General features: G+C 39.0%; 1 protein-coding gene across 5 annotated transcripts in view; it reads right to left on the bottom strand.

Annotated features, from left to right (window-relative positions):
* Positions 1-22250, bottom strand: part of HTR7 (5-hydroxytryptamine receptor 7) — a 99591-nt gene that overhangs the window by 11479 nt on the left and 65862 nt on the right. For all 5 annotated transcript variants that reach the window (XM_064269585.1, XM_003409242.3, XM_064269586.1 and 2 more), the window contains exon 2: positions 11779-12548. In XM_064269585.1, the coding sequence (XP_064125655.1) occupies positions 11780-12548 (769 nt within the window). In that variant the 3' untranslated portion in view covers position 11779. The remainder of the gene's footprint in view (positions 1-11778; positions 12549-22250) is intronic.

Here is a 22250-nt window from a genome sequence, read left to right as displayed (position 1 = left end):
TATCTAGTTCTTCTGGGCTCAGGCTGATGGAGTCTGTGGTTCATGTGGTCCTTTAGACTAATATCTTCCTTGTGTCTTTGGTTTTTCTTCCTTCGCCTTGGCTCTGGACAGGATGGGACTGACAGATGTGTCTTAGATGGCCGCTCACAAGCTTTTAAGACCCAGACACTACTCACCAAGGTAGGATGTAGAACATCTTCTTTATGAGCTGTGTTATGCCAATTGACCTAGGTGTCCCCCAGAGATCAAGGTCCCAGCCCTCAGCCCCAGCAACATGGTCCCCGAAGGTGTTTGGATGTGTCTAGGATGCTTCTCTGACTTTGCCTTGGTCAAGCTATGCGGACGTTCCCTATATTGTGTGTTGCCTTTCCCTTCACCGAAGTTGAAACTTCTTTACTATCAAGTAGATAGTAACCATCAAAGGTTGTTTTTTTCTGTGTGTAAACCTTCCCTTGAGTTTTTATAATAGCAGCCTCAAGCAATATTTGTCCTTTGGTTATAGATTTACTTCACTCAGCATAATGCACTCCAGATTCATTCATGTTCTAAGATGTTTTGCGGATTCATCATTGTTCTTTATTGCTGCATAGTGTCATGATCATCTAGTGCTGCTATAACAGAAATACCACAAGTGGATGGTTTCAACAAAGAGAAGTTTATTCTCTCACAGTCTAAGGGGCTAGAAGTCCAAATTCAGGGTGTCGGCTTCATGAGAAGGCTTTCTGTGTCGGCTCTGGAGGAAGGTCCTTGTCATTAATCTTCCCCTGGACTAGGAGCTTCTCCACAAAGAAACCCTGGGTCCAAAGGACATGCTCTGCTTCAGGAACTGCTTTCTTGGTGGTATGAAGTTCCCCTGTCTGTCTGCTCGCTTCTCTCTTTTATATCTCAAAAGGTATTGGCTTAAGACACAGTCTAATCTTATAGATCTCATCAACGTGTTGTTGTTGTTCTTAGGTGCTGTCGAATCAGTTCTGACTCATAGCAACCCTACGCACAACAGAACGAAACACTGCCCGGTCCTGCGCCATCCTCACAATCGTTATGCTTGAGCCCATCGTTGCAGCCACTGTGTCAATCCACCTCATTGAGGATCTTCCTCTTTTCCACTGACCCTGTATTCTGACAAGCATGATGTCCTTCTCCAGGGACTGATCCCTCCTGACAACATGTCCAAAGTACGTAAGACGCAGTCTCGCCATCCTTGCTTCTAAGGAGCATTCTGGTCGTACTTCTTCTAAGACAGATTTGTTCATTCTTTTGGCAGTCCATGGTATATTCAAAGGCGTGAACTCTTCTTCGGTCTTCCTTAGTCATTGTCCAGCTTTCACATGCATATAATGCAATTGAAAATACCATGGCTTGGGTCAGGCGCACCTTAGTCTTCAGGGTGACATCTTTGCTCTTCGACACTTCGAAGAGGTCCTTTGCAGCAGATTTGCCCAATGCAATGCGTCTTTTGATTTCTTGACTGCTGCTTCCATGGCTGTTGATTGTGGATCCAAGTCAAATGAAATCCTTGACAACTTCCAATCTTTTCTCCGTTTATCATGATGTTGCTCATTGGTCCAGTTGTGAGGATTTTTGTTTTCTTTATGTTGAAATCCATACTGAAGGCTGTGGTCTTTGATCTTCATTCGTAAGTGCTTCAAGTGCTCTTCACTTTCAGCAAGCAAGGTTGTATCATCTGCATAACGTAGGTTGTTAACGAGTCTTCCTCCAATCTTGACGCCACGTTCTTCTTCATATAGTCCAGCTTCTTGGATTATTTGTTCAGCATACAGATTAAATAGGTATGGTGAAAGAATACAACCCTGATGCACACCTTTCCTGACTTTAAACCAATCAGTATCCCCTTGTTCTGTCCAAAGAATTACTTCTTGATCTATGTAACGGTTTCTCATGAGCACAATTAAGTGTTCTGGAGTTCCCATTCTTTGCAGTGTTATCCATAGTTTGTTATGATCCACACAGTCAAATGCCTTTGCATAATCAATAAAACACAGGTAAACATCCTTCTGGTATTCTCTGCTTTCAGTCAGGATCCATCTGACATCAGCAATGACATTGCATAGTCTACATCCTCTTCTGAAACCGGCCTGAATTTCTGGCAGCTCCCTGTCGATATACTGCTACAGCCGTTTTTGAATGATCTTCAGCAGAATTTTGCTTGTGTGTGATATTAATGGTATTTTTCATTATAGAAATTATATTCCGCATTCAGTTGGATCACCTTTCTTGGGAATAGGCATAAATATGGATCTCTTCCAGTCAGTTGGCCAGGAAGCTGTCTTCCATATTTCTTGGCATAGACGAGTGAGCACCTCCAGCGCTGCCTCTGTTTGTTGAAACATCTCAATTGATATTCCATCAATTCCTGGAGCCTTGTTTTTCACCAATGCCTTCAGAGCAGCTTGGACTTCTTCCTTCAGTACCATCGGTTCCTGATCATATGCCACCTCTAGAAATGGTTGAATATCGACTAATTCTTTTTGGTACAATGACTCTGTGTATTCCTTCCATCTTCTTTTGATGCTTCCTGCATCATTTAATATATTCCCCATGGAATCCTTCACTATTGCAACTCGAGGCTTGAATTTTTTCTTTACTTCTTTCAGCTTGAGAAACGCCGAATGCCTGAATGTCTCCTTTGCTGAAGTGTCTGTTCATTTCCTTTGCCCATTATTTAAATTGGATTATTTGTCTTTTTGTTGTTAAGGTGTTGAAGTATTTTATAGATTTTAGAGATTACACCTTTATCGGATATGTTGTAGCCAAAAATTTTCACCAGTCTGTAGGTTCTCTTTTTACTCTTTAGGTGAAGTCTTTTGATGAGCAAAGTGTTTAATTTTTAGGAGCTCCCAGTTATATACTTTATCTTCTGGTGTTTGTGCATTTTTAGTTATGGTTTATATTGTATTTATGCCATATATTAGAGCCCCTAGAATTGTCCTTATTTTTTCTTCCATGATCTTTATTGTTAGGTCGTGGAATCATTTTGAGTTAGTTTTTGTGTATGGTGTGAGCTATGAGTCATTATTCATTTTTTTACAGATATGTTATGTGTAATGCCAGCACCCTTTGTTAAAAAGATTGTCTCTTCCCATTTAATGGACTTGGTCCTTTTTCAAAGATCAGCTGATCACAAGTGGATGAATTTATGTCTGGGTTCTTGATTCTGTTCCATTTGTCTATGTGTCTGTTGTTGTACCAGTACTGGGCTGTTTTGACTACTGTGGCTGTACAGTAGGTTCTGAGATCAGGTAGTGTGAGGCCTTTGTTCTATTTCTTCAATAATGCTTTTCTTATCCGGGGCCTCTTTCCTTTCCATATAAAGTCAGTGATTAGCTTTTCCATCTTGCTAAAGAATGCTGCTGGTATTTGGATCAGGATTGCATTATATTTGTAGATCGCTTTAGGTAGAATTGACATTTTCACAATGTTGTGTCTTCCTATCCATAACCATGGTATATTTTTCCATTTATGTAGGCCTCTTTTGGTTTCTTGCAGTAGCGTTTTGTAGTTTTCTTTGTGTAGGTCTTTTCCACCCTTGTTAGACTTATTCCTAAGCATTTTATCTTTTGGGGGGCTATTATAAATGGTATTGGTTTCCTGATTTCCTTTTCAAAGTTCTCTTTGTTGGTGTATAGGAATCCAACTGATTTTTGTATGTTGATCTTGCATCCTGCTACTCCGCTGAATCTATTAGTTCCAGTAGTTTTCTTGTGGAATCTTTGTGGTTCTCTATGCATAGTATCGTACCATCTGCAAACAGGGACAGTTTTACTTCTTCCTTTCCAATTTGGATGCTCTTTATTTCTTTTTCTTGCCTTATTGCTCTAGTTAGGACTTCCAACACAATATTAAATAGAAGTGGCGATAAAGTGCATCCTTGTCTTCCTCCCAATCTCAAGAGGAATGCTTTCAGCCTCTCTCCATTGAGAATAATGCTAGCTATTGATTTTGTATGCTGTTGTTGTTGTTAGGTGCCATCATGTCATTTCCAACTCAAAATGACCCTATGTACAACAAAACAGTACTCAGTCATGTGCCATCCTCACAATCATTGTTTTGCTTAAGCCCATTGTTGCAGCCACTGTGTTAATCCATCTCATTGAGGGTCTTCCTCTTTTTCACTGACTGTCTACCTTACCATGCATGATGTCCTTCTCCAAGACTGGTCCCCCCTGATAACATGTCCAAAGTACATGAGATGAAGTCTCACCATTCTTACTTCCAAGGAGCCCTTTGGCTGTACTTCTTCCAAGACAAACTTGTTCTTCTGACAGTCCCTGGTATATTCAATATTTTTGCCAACACCATAATTCGAATGCATCAATTCTTCTTTGGTCTTCCTTATTCATTGTCCACCTTTCATATGTATATGAGGCGAATGAAAATATCATGGCTGGGTCAGGCGCACCTTAGTCCTCAAAGTGATATCTTTGTTTTTGAACACTTTAAAGAACTCTTTTGCAGCAAATTTGCCCAATGCAATACATCGTTTGATTTCTTGACTGCTGCTTCCATAGGTGTTGATTGTGGATACAAACAAAATGAAATCCTTGACAACTTCAGTATTTTCTCCATTTATCATGTTGCTGATTGGTCCAGTTGTGAGGACTTTTGTTTTCTTTATGTTGAGGTGTAACCCATACCAAAGGCTGTAGTCTTTGATCTTCATTAGTAGGTGCTTCAAGTCCTCTTTGATTTCAGCAAGCAAGGTTGTTTCAACTGCATATCACAGGTTGTTAATGAGTCTTCCTTCAATCCTGATGCCACGTTCTTCTTCATAATGTCAAGCTTCTTGGATTATCTGCTCAGCGTACAGACTGAATACGTATGGTGAAGGGATACAACCCTGACGCATACCTTTGCTGACTTTAAAAAACGCAGTGTCTCCTTGTTCCGTTCAAATGACTGCCTCCTAGTCTATGTACAGGTTCTGCATGAGCACAGTTAAGTGTTCTGGAATCCCTGTTCTTCACAACATCATCCATAATTTGTTATGATCCACACAGTCAAATGCCTTTGCATAGTCCATAAAACACAGGTAAACATCTTTCTGGTGTTCTCTGCTTTCAATCAAGGACCATCTGACATTAGTAATGATATTCCTTGTTCCATGTCCTCTTCTGAATCTGGTTTGACTTCCTGACTGTTCCTTGTCGATGTACTATTGCAACCGTTTTGGAACGATCTTCAGCAAAATTTTACTTGAGTGCAATATTAACGATATTATTTTAAAATTTTCACATTATGTTGGATCACCTTTCTTTGCAATGGGCACAAATATGGATCTCTTCCAGTCAGTTTGCCAGGTAGCTGTCTTCCAAATTTCTTGGCATAAACAAGCGAGCGTATCCAGCGCTGCATCCATTTGTTGAAACATCTCAACTGGTATTTTGTCAATTCCTGGAGCCTTGTTTTTCACCAATGCCTTCATTGAAGCTTGGACTTCTTCCTTCAGTACCATCAGTTCTTTGTCATACACTACCTCCTGAAATGGTTGAATGTCAACCAGTTCTTTTTGGTACAATGACTCTGTGTATTCCTTCCATCTTCTTTTGATGCTTCCTGCATTGTTCAATATTTGCCCACAAAATCCTCCAAAATTGCAACTTGAAGCTGGAATTTTTTCTGCAGTTCTTTCAGCTTGAGAAATGCTGAGAGTGTTCTTCCCTTTTGGTTTTCTAATGCAAGGTCTTTGCACATTTCATTATAATATTTTACTTTATCTTCTTGAGCCGCCTTTTGAAATCTTCTGTTCAGCACTTTAACTTCATCATTTCTTCCATTCCGTTTAGCTGCTCTACGTTCAACAGCAAGTTTCAAAATCTCTTCTGACATCCATTTTGGTCTTTTTTTCTTTTCTTTCCTTTTTAATGACCTTTTGATTTCTTCATATATGATATCTTTGATATCATCCCACAACTTGTCTGGTCTTGGGACACTGGTGTTGATTGCGTCAAATCTATTCTTGAGATGGTCTCTAAATGCAGATGGGATATACTCAAGATCATACTTTGGCTTTCGTGGACTTTAGTTTTCTTCGGCTTCAACTTGAACTTGCATCTGAGCAATTGATGTTCTGTCCCACAGTTGGCCCCTGGCCTTGTTCTGACTGATGATATTGAGCTTATCCATCTTCTCTTTCCACAGTTGTAGTTGAATAGATGCCTTTATTATGTTGAGTAATTTCTGTTCTATTCCTATTTTATTAAGAGTTTTTATCAAGAATGGGCATTTATCAAATGCCTTTTGTGCATTGATTGAGATGATCACGTGATTCTTTTATTTTGTTCTATTTATGTGGTGGATTATGTGGCTGATTTTCTAATGTTGAACCATCTTGCATGCCTAGTATGAACCCCACCTGGTCGTGGCATATTATTATTATTTTGTATGATGCTGAATTCTATTGGCTAGAATTTTGAGAATTTTTGCATCTATATACGTGAGAAATATTGTTGTGTAATTTTCTTTTTTTGTGTTAGTTTTGCTTGGCTTTAGTAGCAGGATTAAGCTGACTTCAGAGAATGAATTTGGGAGTATTCCTTCCTTTTCTATGCTCTGAAATAGTCTGAGTAGGAAACCCTGGTGGAATAGTGGTTAAGAACTATGTCTGCTAACCAAAAGGTCAGCAGTTTGAATCCACCACGTGCACCTTAGGAACCCTGTGAGGCAGTTCTACTCTGTCCTATAGGGTTGCTATGAGTGAGAATTGACTCATGGCAATGGTTTTTTTGTTTGTTTGTTTGTTTTTGGTTTAGTACTAGTATTAGCTCTTCTCTGAATGCTTGGTAGAATTATCCAGTGAAGCCATCCCAGCCAGTGTTTTCTTTTGTTGGGAGTTTTTTTTTTTTTTTTTTTTTGCCACTTAGTCTCTTCTCTTGTTATGGGTCTGTTCAGATTTTCTATCTCAGTTTGTGTGAGTTTAGGTAGGTAGTGTATTTCTAGAAATTTGTCCATTTCCTTCAAGTTGTCAAATTTGTTAGATGACAATTTTTTCATAATATTCTGTTCTAATCCTTTTTATTTCAGTTTGGGTCCATTGTAATGTCCCCATCTCATTTCTTATTTGAGATATTTGCTTCCTCTCATGTTTTTCTTTTGTCAGTTTGACCAATGGTTTGTCAATTTTGTTGATCTTTTCAAAGAACCAACTTTCGGTCTTGTCAATTCTTTCTATTGTTTTTCTGTTCTCTTTCATTTTTTTGTGCTCTAATCTTTATAATTTCCTTTCTTCTGGTGCCTGTGGGCTTTTGCTGTTCTACTATTTGTTCGAGTTGTAAGGCTAAGGTTTTGATTTTGGCCCATTCTTTTTTTGATGTGTGCATTTATTACTATAAATTGATCTCTGAGCACTGCTTTTTGCTGGGTCCCGAAGGTTTTGGTATGATGCATTTTGATTCTAGGAAATTTTTTGATTCCCTCTTTGATTTCTTCTATTGCCCAGTTGTTTTTAAGCAAGGTGTTATTATGTTTCCATTATTTTGTTATTCAGTGTTTGATTTTTTTTCCTTCCTCTTCCTGTTATTGATTTCTACTTAGATTGCATTGTGGCCAGAGAGAATGCTTTGTATTATTTCAATTTTTCAGATTTATTGAGGGCTGCTTTGTGGCCTAAAATGTGCTCTATTCTGGAGAATGCTCCGTGTGCACTGGAAAAGAATGTATACGTTACTGCTGTTGGGTGGAGTGTTGAGGTCAAGTTGGTTGACTGCGGCCTTTACATCTTCTGTATCTTCTTTGAGCTTCTTTCTAGATGTCTTGTCCTTTACTGAGAGTGGTGCGTTGAAGTTTCCTACTATTATTGTGGAACTGTCTATTTCTCTTTTCAGTGCTGTTAGAGTTTGTTTTATGTATTTTGGAGCCCTGTTGTTGGGTGTGTAGATATTTATTAAGGTTATATCTTCTTTGTGGATTGTCCCTTTAATCATTGTATAATGTCCTTCCTTGTCTTTTATGGTAGATTTTGTCTTAAAGTATATTTTATCTAAGATTAGTATTGCCATGCCTGCTCTTTTCTTGGTTACTGTTTGCTTGATATATTTTTTTCCATTCTTTGATTTTTAATATATTTATGTCTTTGTGTCTGAGGTGTGTCTTTTGTAGACAGCATGTTGACGGGCCTTTTTTTTTTTTTTTTTTTATTCTGTCACTCTCTCTTTACAGGTGAATTTAAGCCATTTATATTCAGAGTGATTACCAATAGTTATGAATTTATTGCTGTTATTTGTGTGTGTGTGTGTGTGTGTGTGTGTGTGTGTGTTGCCCACATTTTCTTTGTTCCTCTTACTTTCCTGTGCTGAGTTCTTTTTGTTTGTGGATTTTCTTTTCATTTCTTTTGCTATTATAGATTTTGTGTTTACTGAGTCTGTTTTTCTTTTTTATTTTGATGAGTAAGTTTGTTAATTTTCTTTGCGGTTACCTTGAAATTTACCCTTATCTTCCTAAATTTGAGCCAGTCTTCTATTACTTGATATCACCTTGACTTCCTCTCCATTTGAAAGTGCTACATCTGCACTGTTTAGTCCCCCTTTCATTGTTTTGTCGTTTTCAGCATTTACAGATTTGATGTCTATGTTTCCCTGTTTTAAGTCTTTTAGCTTTGTTTTAGCTTTGAGAGTTCCTTGCCTAGGTTATCTGGATGATGCTATTCTAGGCTCAGGTTGTTGTGTGATGTTGTTGGTTCTCTAACTGAAAGTCTCCCTTTAATATTTCTTGTAATTTGGTTTGTTTTTTATGAGTTAACCCTTAATTTCTGTTTATCTGGAAATGTCCTAATTTTACCATCATATTTGAGTGACAGTTTTGCAGGATTCATTATTCTTGGTTGGCAGGTTTTTTTTTTCTGTTTGTTTTGTTTTGCTTTCCAGGTTTTATGTATGTCACCCCATTGCCTTCTTGCCTGCATAGTTTCTGTTGAGCAATCAGAGCTTAGTCTTATTGTTTCCCCTTTGTAAGAGACTTTTTGTTTTTCTCAAGCTGCTCTCAGGATTTTTTCTTTGTCTTTGGTTGTGGCAAGTGTGATTATATGTCCTAGTGACTTTGTTTTGGGGTCTATCTCATATGCGGTTTGTTAAGCTTTTCATCTTTCAGGATGTTTGGGAAGTTTTCTGCCAGCAAATCTTCAACAATCTTTTCAGTGTTTCCATTTTCTCCCCATTTTGGAACTCTGATCATGTCCAAGGTTTTGCTCTTGACTGTGTCCCACAGAATTCTTAAGTTTTCTTCATTTTTTTTTTTCATTCTTTTCTCTGATTTTTCTTTAAAGTGGCATCCATGGATTTGTCTTCAATCTTGCTGATTCTGTCTTTCATTGTTTGACATTTGCCCCTAAAACCTTCTATTGAGCTACTTTGAAATTTTGTTGTTTATCTTTGGATTTCTAGTTGCTGTTTTTTTGTATGGAGGAGCCCTGGTGGCACAGTAGTTAAGTGCTCAGGTGATAATCAAAAGGTAGGTGATTTGAATCCACCAGCTGCTCCACAGGAGAAAGATGTGGCAGTCTGCTTCCATAAAGATTTACAGCCTTGGAAACTCTATGGGGAAGTTCTATCCTATCCTATAGGGTCACTGTGAGTTCTAATTGTTTGTTTATTTTAACATTTTGTTCTTGTATTTATTTTTATTTATTTATTTATTTTGGACTTCTTTATTGCTTTGTCTGTTTTTCTAGATTTTGGCTATGTTTTGTCTGTTTTCCACTGTCTTTTTCTGTGTTTCCTTGATCTCTTTCCTAATCTCTTGGAAAGCCCTAAATGTTAGTCTTTTGAATTTCATATCCAACCAAAAACCAAACCCATTGCCATCCCGTCAGTTGACACTCATAGCAAATTTGATATCTGGTAGTTCCAATGCCTTTTCTTCTTCCAGAAGTTTATCTGATTCTTTACTTTTGTCACTTGCTGGAGCTATCTTGTCCTGTTATTTTATACGTTTTGATATTGTCTGCTGTCTCTGAGACATTAAGATATTATTTTCTTTATGTATTGATTATATGTTCGTCTGTTTCATCCTGCTTATTTACATTTGTATGTGTTTTACTTAGTTTTTCAGGTCTTTGCTGCAGAAGGATGGCATGGTGCATTTGTCTAGGCTGTGTTGGCTCTACCTCCTCTTGTCTATATTCTTTTATTCTTCTATATGGAGTGTTTAGAAACTGCTTTTAAGTATTGTTCATAATAATTATGTCAAAGAACAAAAGTCATCAAAGCATGCTACTTAAAAGCAATTTATGGCAATTCAAAACAAATCCATAAATAAAGTCATCAAGCTGAATAGAAAAAAAGAAGAATCCTTGCCTGTATTATATTATCACAAATGGTTTTGTATTACCAATATTTGGATACTTGTGAAAATGTGATAGAGATTATAATTTATAGTAAAAAAAAAAAAATCTGTGTAGAAGTATTCATAGCCTTTTCTCTTTTATTCAATCAGGTATCCTGAGTCAGATTTCCAAGTGCCTGCTTGACTCTGGGCCTTTTTTATGCTGATCAAGAAAATGGATAGAAATGGGTAAATAATTGGAAGTACGAACACAGAGCCTAGTAGATTGTTTATACCAGAAAGGAAGGAAACTGTCATCATCTTACTCTCCAGGTCAAAGGAAAGGACTGGACAAAATGACTGGGAAGGTCCTTCTCCACTATAATGGTCTATTGTTCTCTGGTCTATTCCTTTCTGCAGGTTCCTTCTCTCACTTGTCCAACACTAATCTGGTTTCCCACCAGCACCTTTCATCTTCTCATTCTAAAATTTCTTTCCCCTCAGCTTTCACACATGAAGAAGTCTTCTCTACCTCAAAATTATAAAAAAATTTTCATTTGACTTGCCATCACTGTCTCCTTTACAAAGCCAAATTCATTAGCGAGTGGGCTGCATTCACAACTTTCACTTCTTTATTACCGTCAGCACTTTGTCATCCTTTTCAGATCCCAATGCTTTACTGTAAAGGAGCCCTTGTGGCACAGTGGTTAAGTGCTTGGCTGCTAACCAAAAGGTCAGCAGTTCGAACCCACCAGCAGCTCCACAGGAGAAAAGATCTGGTGATCTGCTCCTGTAAAGATTAGAGCCTAAGAAATCCTATGAGGCAGTTCTACTCTGACATATAGGGTCACTGTAAGTCAGAATCGACTTGGTGGCACACAACAATAACAATGCATCCTAAATAAACTCAACAACTGCTATCAGAGGCTGGGGCACTATTTTAGGAAAGCTCCCGTGGCTTTCAAGATATTGTCCCATCCTTACTTCTCCCCATATTCACCACTCTCCTTTCTCCTAGGCTGCTTCCTTTTAGCCTGTGTAAATGTAAATGCATACTGGAAAGATCACCTTTGCTTCCTAACTTAAGACAAAAAAAAATTAGCAATGAAGGTTATCATCAAAAAGGTTTTACTGACAAGTAATAGTAATTAAAATGATGGTGTTACAGGGATCAGAGAGAAGGGAAAATCATTTGGATATTATTTATGGGCAAAAGTTGGAAAACATCACCTTTCCTTGTGGTCAATCACATCAACTGCAATTCACCAGCAAATAAAATCGGTCCCCTCTTCCAATTCAACTAAGTATCTATCTTTAGCTTTGGAATGTTCCTGGGTCAGGGACTGGAATCTATACATTCTGAATTCGAATTGGATATGTTTAGTAGAAAATAAGCAAGCTACTGATTCAGGAAGTTTTCTGTGATTGCCTCAAGAAGAAGGTCCATAAAAGAAATTTGGAGGTGGGGGAAGGAATGGAAAAGTAAAAATAGTGATGACTAACCTTACAGAACGAACTCAGGCCTATCGGCCCTCTCAGGGAGCCTCAGGGCCTCATGCATGCCTGCAGCCGACAGCTTACGGTTGATGTTGCGGTACCGGCATCGGAGCAGGTTGCGGTAGGTGGTCCTCAGGTCGCGGTTGAAGAAGGCGTAGATAAACGGGTTAATGAGAGAATTGGCATAACCCAGCCACAGGAAAGTCCTCTCCACCCACAGTGGGATGCAGCTGCAGGAGGTGCCACAGATAAAGGGCCTGGCCGTGGACAGAAGGAAGAACGGCAGCCAGCAAAAGGTGAAAGCCCCAACGATGATGCCCAAGGTGGTGGCCGCCTTCTGCTCACGCTTGAAGATGGAGATGTTCTTCCTCTCCCTTTTAATGAGCCGGGAGATGTTGGCGCAATCTTCCGCATCCTTCTCCATCTTCACCACAGCGCTGTTCAGGGAGATGACGGTTTCGGGCTCCTCCTGGCGTTGGGGGAAGCCAGGGAACTTGTGCTTTGCGGCACTCTTCTTGGCGGCCTTGTAGATCTGGAAGTACATGAAGAGCATGACAGACATGGGGATGTAGAACGCCACTGCGGTGGAGTAAATAGTGTAGCCAAAGTCCTGACTGATCAAGCACACTTTGTTGTCGTTCACGTTCTGAGCCCATCCGAAGAGAGGGGGTAGAGTGATAGAGGCGGAAAGCAGCCAGACAGCCAGAATCATCTTCGCCATGCATTTCCCACTCTGCCTCACGGGGTAGGTGAGGGGCCTGGTGATCCCAAGGTACCTAGGGGAGAAAGGGAAAGGTAATAGGTAAATACTGTCACCAGAACTGTGATGATGAGCTGAGAAAGAGCTACTAGCTGGCCACTATGCTTTCTACACCTTAGCACCAAGCCTTATATCAGCCCTTCTAGGGAGGCTTCATTATTCCCATTTTGCAGAAAAGCAAACTAAGGTGCTGAGATGTTACCTGTTTTATTCTAGGTCACACAGCCAGCCTGGGGCACTGCCAGGATTTGGCATGAAAGCTTTCTGACTCTGAGGCCAGTCCATGCTCTTTTCATAGCATCCCACATTTTATGAAGTCAATGAACCAAAGACGGAATACCAGCCATTTCCCCTAGGACCACAAACACCAAAGCCAGCCAGGAACAGACATCCATCCTGAAGTGTGATGTAGGGACACATCCTTGGGAATGGACCAAGGTTTCCCACACTCTGATATGACACACCCCCTCATCTCACTGGTCTTTATTCAGGCCAACTCTCATTTATTTTAAGCTCCCCTTTTCAGTGTAGCGGAAGCATTTCTTTAAGACCACAGAGATCTGTGAGATGTTCAGGAAAACCTGGTGACTGGAAGTTGCAGCGATCTTCCTCAACTCTCCTCCACTAAAATTCTTACACAAGAACAATGCCAGAGGAACAATCTATAAAGTAAAAGAGGCCTGCCTTGTCTCTCCAGTTTTGAGGCAGATCACAAGAAAGGAACAATTCTAAAATGTTAGGCAAATACAACATCCTCTCCAAGCTTTAAACTCCCCCCCCAAACAAACCCCGTTGCCATCAAGTCGATTCCAACTCATAGCAACCCTGTAAGAAAGAGTAGAACTGCCCCATAGGGTTTCCGAGGAGGGGCTGGTGGATTCGAACTGCCAACCTTTTGGTTAGCAGCCAAGCTCTTAACCACTGTGCCATTTAGTGCTATATGAAAAATCCATTGCCGTCCAGTCAATTCTGACTCATAGCGACATCATAGAGCATAAATATTTCTCTATTTCTGTTGTCAAGGGTTTATATGACAAACAAGACTCTGCAAAAACAGAAAATATACATTAAGCCCACTTCCCAAATGCTCTTTTCAGTTTTCCAAATTTGTTATTTTCACCTCTATATGTAACCATCTTAGCTTCTATTTGGGGGAGAATGCAAGGAGTACTTGAGAAGCAGAGACAGGTAAAAGTTGGTCATTTCATCGTTTTCATATATATATATATGAAAAAATATATAGTTCTATAGGTAGAATGGAGCCCTAGTGGTGCTGTGATTAACAGCTTGGCTGCTAACCAAAAGGTTGGCAGTTCAAATCTACCAGCCACTCCTGGGAAACCCTATGGGGGCAGTTCTACTCTGTCCTATAGGGTCGCTATAAGTCAGACTCCACTTGATGGAAACAGGTTTTCAACAGGTTAGAGGTAGAATATGTTTCATGAGTGTATCATTCACACATAGATACACTCCTGAAACATGATGAAGGGGAAACGTATAGACAATCTCCAACTTACCAACAGGTTATTTTCTAAAAGTCTGTGAGTTGGTAGTTTGGAACTTAAAGAATCATTTCTACTAGAAACAGCCTCATGTGTTATGCTTAAATTATCCCACAATAGTCTTGATACATTTTTTTTCCAAGGAAAATTAGCATCCTTGCAACACTTAAAGTAAAATAGAATGAGTCAGGGTTGCTTACTGATCAAGAATATTCATTCATTCATTCACCAAATATTAATGAAGCCCCTTCTATGAGCCAGGTGCTGTTCTAAATGTTGGGGATTTGGTAGTGATGAAAGCAGACAAAAATCTTGAATGGAGGCACATGGGAAAAATTCTGTAGGGGTTGAAAGGAAGACCGAGACCTATGATAATTTTAAAGGGGCTTCTGCTCACCTCCAAGGACTTCAGGTGTTAGTGGCACTGATTCTTTATTTCATGACCTTTCTTTTCCCTTTTCCTTGATAAGGCTGACCCCAAAAGCACTATCCTTATGTTTATCACTGTAATTAGGATTACGGTTCAGCTTCCAAATAGAAGGAAGAAAGAGAAAGAAGATTTTACTGAGATTGCAAGAATAAGAGATTAAAGAGAGAAAGGGAAAAGAGAAAAGGAGCTGGGCGGCGGCGGGGGGTGGGGGGAGGAGGATAAGGGGGTAAGGAGAGGAGAAGGGGAAAAGGGGAAAGACAGAGACGACGAACACAGGAACATGAAATAGATTTTACCATATGTGGAATTATCTGAGTTTCAAGCTACAGAAAAAGAATTAATAAAATTTAAAAGAATACAAAAAGGAAGATGAGAAAACGCCTGAGAGGTGTCACAACTGACTGGAAGGCCATAATTAAGCAGATCCCTGCCCCAAGGCTGAACGCGGATACCCCGTAAAAACAGCATCTCCCTTCTCCTGTTTTGCTCTAGGGGTGCTCTCCAAGTTTTTCCTGCTGGAACTCTTTTGGACATCACTCTTTCTGGATCTAGTCCTTGCACTCTACCAGCCCCTGTAGATGTGGACTTTCAGACTCCTTCCTTGTTTCCATGCCTCCCCTAGCAGCCTTTCCCAGGACTGTGGCTTTGATTTCCCTTCTCTTTGTCTGTAATCATAAGCATAAATTGGTCACTCCCAAGCCTGGATCTGGTTTCTGAGACACAAGCCCAGTCTAAAACCCCAAGTTCACCAACAAGTTGAGGTGGAACAAGAGGTTAGTTCAGACAGTTCCCCAGAACACCAGCAGATGGCATTATCAGACCACCTTACACCTACTTGCTGGGGGTTTGGGATGAAGGGTGGCTAGAGCAGTAGGTGTGTGTTGGAAGGAGGAAGTAGGAATACTCACAGCTAGAGAAGTTACATTTTGTTTGTGGGGATTGAAAAAAAATTAGCAAGCCAGAAATTTGCAAACTAGTAAACTCTTATGCTTGAGGAAGTCAGTTCAGTTTTTCCTTCCATTCCATCAGTTTCCTTTCTGAACCGGGGATGCCTTCAGGCTTAATTGAACCAGTTTTTTTCCTGCCAACATAAACAATATAAAATCCACAAAAATAATTCTCAGTGATGGATTAATTGATTACCAATTTTAATATAAGAATATTAAAACAACTAGTAAGAACAGCGTATTCGTTCACTCAGATACACTTAGTCTGACACCTTTGACCTGTGGTGTTGGCCAAGAATAGTGAACATACCGTGCAAAGAAAGAACTGAATCAGTTTTACAAGAAATACAATCAGAACGTTCCTTAGAAGAAAGGATGGCAAGAAATTGACTTGCTCACTTTGGACATGTCATCAGGAAAGACCAATCACTAGAAAAGGATATAATGTTTGATAAAGTAGGGGGTCAGAGAAAACAAGGCAAACCCTCAGCGAGATGGATTCACACGATAGCCACAACAATGGACTCATGCCAACGATCATGAAGAAGGCACAGGACTGGGGGACACTTTGTTCTGTTATACATAAGGTCACCATGAATCTGAGTTGACTGGATGGTAACTAACAACAAGATATAAAAATTGTATTCCATAAACTCTGTTTAATTTTAGGATCCATCCTCTAATGGTCTTATGTCATCTTCTACAATAAGTAGTGATACGTACATCTCCTGGGTACCACTTGGTGAGACTTTAGAAGGCTTAAATCAACTAAAGATTATTAGAAAAAACCATAAGATTCTTTAAAGTATCTAGCTATAAAGTCAATAGTTTTTGTTTTGTTTTGCTTTTAAGCAATTAACAATTAGAAAATACTGTGGGGGAAAATAATTCCATTTACAGCAACAGCCAAAAACTTAAAATATCTAGGAAAAGTCTTTTTGAAAGGCCAAAGCCTATGCAAAGAAAACATAAAATGCTACTAAAAGACATAGAGAATGCTTGAATATATGACTAAAACACACCTTTTTCTTCAATTAAGAAAAGAAAGTATTATAAAAGTGTCCATTTTTCCTCAATTAATCCGCAAATATCATACAACCTTGACTGAAAAAACCAGCAGGGCTTTCTTTAGTTTAACCAAATGATTTTTAAGTTCATCAATTAAGTACGCATAAATGGCAAAAAAAAAAAATCTGGAAAAGAATAATGAATGGATACCTCTCCTACAAAAAAATAGCATAAAGCACAGAAATAAAAACTCAATAAAATTTACTCAAAAATAGATGAATAGAATGGAATAGATCCCAGAAATATACTCAAATATGTAAGGGTATTTTTATATTAAAAAAAAAAAAGAGTCATTTTATCTTACTATTATGAGAGAACATTCATGAAGTCTGACAACTGGCTAGAAATTGGGGTAAAAATAAAACTGGCTTTTAACCTTTTTCCTTATTCAAAAATAAATCGCAGATGGATCAATGATTATCATGTAAAAAAAAAACTAAAGTCTAAGAGTACTATAAGGAAACATGGATGAGAATTTCTACAAAATCTTGAGGTGGCAAAGGCCATTTTTAACCACAACGCAAAATCTTAACACTTTAAAATGACATATTGATAAATTTTTATATAAATCAATGACATTTAGCTTAATTTAAAAATCAATATATGCAGAGTTACAAGTCAAATAACAGACCTGAAGTCCAAAGAACAATATTCCAATACATACAGAACTCCTACAAGTCAATAAGAAAAACGCAACCCCCCCAATAAAATTATTGAAGCAATTAACCAAAGGAGAAATATAAATGACAAATCTACCCTTGGAAATATGTAAAACTTTATTAATCATCAAAAAGATGCAAATTTCATTTGCCAATTTTTAAGAAAGACAAAATCCAATATTGGGAAGGTGGAAAAAAACAGGCTCTATAATTTTGCTAGTGGGAGCGTCAACTGAGTTAGCAATTCTGGAGGAGATTTTGCAATTAATACACATCAATATTTACTCTTGAACTCAGCAATCAGCCTTCTAAGAATCTGTCTTAAGAAAATTATACAAGCGAAAAATAGAAAAAAAAAGAAGCACTCTAAATACCCATCAACAGAAGATGAGCTAGATAAATTATGGCACGTATATATCGTTTCATTGTGAGGATGGTGCAGGACAGGGCAGTGTTTTGTTCTGTCGTACACAGGGTCACTATGAGTCCAAGCTGATTTGACAGCACCTAACAACATATACCATGAAACCATTAAAATTGACGATGTACCTATTTCTTGACATGGAAACAACCAAAAAGTAGATATAAAAACAACATCTAGCCACCTAAGTAATAAAATATTATATAGCATTGTCATGGATTGAATTATGTCCCCCCAAAAAATGTGTGTATCAAATGGCTGAGCCATGTTTCCCGGTATTGTGTGATTTTCCTACATGCTGTAAATCCTGCATCTATGATGTTAATGAGGGAAGAGGGGCGGTAGCTCTGTTGAGGCAGGACTCAACCTACAAGATTGGATTGTGTCTTGAGGCAATCTCTTGAGATACAAAAGAGAAGCGAGAGACAGGGGGACGTCATACCACCAAGAAAGCAGTGCCAGGAGGGTTTGGGGACTATGGCTTCAGGGGACATCTAAGTTAATTGGCAAAACAAATTCTATTAAGAAAACATTCTGCATCCCACTTTGAAGTGTGGCATCTGGGGTCTTAAACGCTAGCAAGCGGCCATCCAAGATGCATTAATGAGCCTCAACCCACCTGGATCAAAGGAGAATGAACAACACCAAGGTCACAAGGTAATCATGAGCCCAAGAGACAGAAAGGGCTACATGAACTAGAGACTACATCATCCTGAGACCAGAAGAACTAGGTGGTGCCTGGCCACAACCCATGACTGCCCTGACAGGGAGCACAACAAAGAACCTCTGAGGGAGCAGGAAAGCAGTGGGATGCAGAACCCAAATTCTCATAAAAAGACCAGACTTAGTGGTCTGACTGAGACTAGAAGAATCCCAGTGGTCATGGTCCCCAAACCTTCTGCTATCCCAGGACAGGAACCATTCCCAAAGCCAACTTATCAGACATGGATTGGACTGGACAATGGGTTGGAGAGAGATGCTGATGAAGAGTGAGCTACTTGCATCAGGTGGACACTTGAGACTATGCTGGCATCTCCTGTCTGGAGGGGAGATGGGAGGGTAGAGGGGGTTAGAAACTGGCAAAACGGTCATGAAAGGAGAGACTGGAAGTAGGGAGTGGGCAGACTCATTAGGGGGAGAGTAAGTGGGAGTATGTAGTAAGGCGTATATAAGGTTATATGTGAGAGACTGACTTGATTTGTAAACTTTCACTTAAAGCACAATAAAAATTATTTTTAAAAAACAAAGCAGTGCCAGGAACAGAGTGCATCCATTGGACCCAGGGTCCCTGTGCAGAGAAGCTTCTAGTCTGGGGGAAGACTGATGAGAAGAACAACAGAAACAGAAAGCCTTCCCCTGGAGCTGACACCCTAAATCTGGACTTTGAGCCTACTTTACTGTGAGACACTAAACTTTTCTTTGTTAAAGCCATCTACTTGTGGTATTTCTGTTATAGAGCACTAGATAACTAAACAAGTGTATTAACATTTTTAAAGAAAATTGGGTATATATTTGCATGAGCGTACACACACAAATGCATACACTGGGATTTCTAGAATATTTATCAAAGTATTAATGGCAGCTTCATCTGAGTGGCAGAGTTTTGAGTGGTTTTCTAATTTTTCTTGGTACTTTTCTATGCTTGATTTTTTTTTTTTACTCTGAACATGTAAAAAAATGCTATTTTAATTTAAAAACAAAATTAAAGATTTAACAGGATTCTGTGATTCCTGAGTCTCCTAAGTGATTCTGGCACTAGAGAGTATCTGGTTCATAAAATCTTTAAAACGCTGATAATTAAATCTTAGATTGTTTTATTGGATTACCTTGTCAAAACTGTTTTATTACATTCATAAATTCACACAAAGGAAACAGATCTCATTGGCATTTAAAATCCTATAATTATTATATAAAGTAATATTGGTATTCAGGGAAGTATTTTATCCAAATTATGCATTCATTCTCCTGAACCTTGTAGAGTATAAATCTTACCTTCAAAAGAGAGGAAAAAAAAAAAAGAACACAAAAACCTAGGTTGATTCTGAATATTCCCTAATACGCATGGGTAATATTTATCATACTAACATTTTACACTCAGTGTTAATTAGAAAGCGGGGTGCTTATTATAAAGCCTTCAGAGTTTAACTTTAAAATGTACACAAATGTTAAAATAGAGTAAATCTCAGATACAAAGGCACCAAAGTATTACGTGATTTAGAAATGTATGCAGTTCACATTAGGGTTTCCATTAAAATAGGGGTTCAGAGAAAAAGAGGATTAGAAAGTTATAATCTGCATAGAGAGGGATTGGAAAGCAAATTAACTCTACTGCCTGTCTTCCATTCTAACTGTACAGAAATTCTAGATAATGGCTTTTAATTAAATAGCTTCTCCTGAGTTTCATTCCTATAGAATAATAAATTAGGGGTAAAAGTGATTGGTTAGAATAACTCCAAAATATACTGGTTTTTAGAATATTAGGCTTAGTAATTAATAAAGACTACAACGTTGAGTGTTCTGTAAGGACATGGTTCTCTAGCTCTCATATACCACTGTGGGAGTGTACATCGATGCAGTCACTTTGGAAAACTATTTTTTAATATCTACCAAAGCTGTAGATACTATAGCTTTAGGAGATGTTACTGCTAACAAGTTGATAAGTAATAGATACGACCCAGCAATTCCTCTTCTAACTATATAACCAACGGTCTTAGTCATTTAGTGCTGCTATAACAGAAATACCACAAGTAGGTGGCTTTAACAGAGAGAAATTTATTCTGTCATAGTCTAGCAGGCTAGAAGTCCAAATTCAGGATGTCAGCTCCAAGAGAAGGCTTTCTCAATCTGTCAACTCTGGGGGAAGGTCCTTGTCATCAATCTTCCCCTGGACTAGGAGCATCTCCGTGCAGGAACCCCAGGTCCAAAGGAAGTGCTCTGTTCCCTGCATTGCTTTCTTGGTGGTATGAGGTCCTCATGTCTCTCTGCTCACTTCTCTCTTTTATCTCTCAAAAGAGATTGACTTAAGACACAATTTAATATTGTATATGGACTCCTGCCTCATTAACATAACTGCCTATAATCCTGCCTCATTAACCTCACAGAGGCAGGATTTACAACATATAGGAAAATCACATCAGATGACAAAATGCTGGACAATTGCATAATACTGGGAATCATGGCCTAGCCAAGTTTACACACATTTTGGGGGGATACAATTCAATCCATGACACAAACATTCACCAAAACACTAAAATACATGCGTAAGAATGTTCACAGCAGCACTACTGGTAGCTGCCCAAAACAAAAACAACCCATTTTATAAAACAGGTACAATTCTATACTAGTAGAACTGTTACATAAATTGTGGCATATTTATTACAATGGAATTCTATACAACTACTGCTTAATGCGTTAACATGGATGATTCTCACAAACATATGTTGAGCTAAAGAAGAGAGAAACAAAAGAGAGCATACTGTTAAAAACCAGACAAAACTAACCTATGATGATAGAAGCAAAAATGGCGGTCACCTTCACCCCTCAAGGGGATGTTCATGACCAAAAGGGTGCATGGGGAACACTTTGGGGTACTGGAAATATCCTATTTCTTTATCAGTTACATATGTATGTTCACTTCGTAGATATTGAGTTGTGAGTTACGATTTGTGCAACCTTTTGTTGTTGCTGTTGTTAGGTGCCATCGAGTCAGTTCCGACTCATAGCGACCTCATGCACAACAGAATGAAACACTGCCCGGTCCTGTGCCATCCTCACAATTGTTGTTATGCTTGAGCTCATTGTTGCAGCCACTGTGTCCATCCACCTCGTTGAGGGTCTTCCTCTTTTCCGCTGACCCTGTACTCTGCCAAGCATGATGTCCTCCTCCAGGGATTGATCCCTCCTGACAACATGTCCAAAGTACGTAAGACGCAGTCTTGCCATCCTTGCTTCTAAGGAGCATTCTGGTTGTACTTCTTCCGAGACATACTTGTTCGTTCTTTTGGCAGTCCATGCTATATTCGATACTCTTCGCCAACACCACAATTCTTCGGTCTTCCATATTCGTTGTCCAGCTTTCACATGCATATGATGCAATTGAAAATACCATGGCTTGGGTCAGGCACACCTTAGTCTTCAGGGTGACATCTTTGCTCTTCGACACTTCGAAGAGGTCCTTTGCAGCAGATTTGCCCAATGCGTCTTTTGATTTCTTGACTGCTGCTTCCATGGCTGTTGACTGTGGATCCAAGTAAAATGAAATCCTTGACAACTTCCAATCTTTTCTCCGTTTATCATGATGTTGCTCATTGGTCCAGTTGTGAGGATTTTTGTTTTCTTTATGTTGAAATCCATACTGAAGGCTGTGGTCTTTGATCTTCATTAGTAAGTGCTTCAAGTCCTCTTCACTTTCAGCAAGCGAGGTTGTATCATCTGCATAACGTAGGTTGTTAATGAGTCTTCCTCCAATCTTGATGCCCCGTTCTTCTTCATATAGTCCAGCTTCTTGGATTATTTGTTCAGCATACAGATTAAATAGGTATGGTGAAAGAATACAACCCTGATGCACACCTTTCCTGACTTTAAACCAATCAGTATCCCCTTGTTCTGTCTGAACAGCTGCCTCTTGATCTATGTAAAGGTTCCTCATGAGCACAATTAAGTGTTCTGGAATTCCCATTCTTCGCAGTGTC

The sequence above is a fragment of the Loxodonta africana genome, chromosome 16 (genome assembly GCF_030014295.1).
Source record: "Loxodonta africana isolate mLoxAfr1 chromosome 16, mLoxAfr1.hap2, whole genome shotgun sequence".
Taxonomy (NCBI): domain Eukaryota; kingdom Metazoa; phylum Chordata; class Mammalia; order Proboscidea; family Elephantidae; genus Loxodonta; species Loxodonta africana.
Note: the sequence above shows the minus strand (reverse complement) of the source record. Positions and strands in the feature narration are given on the sequence as shown.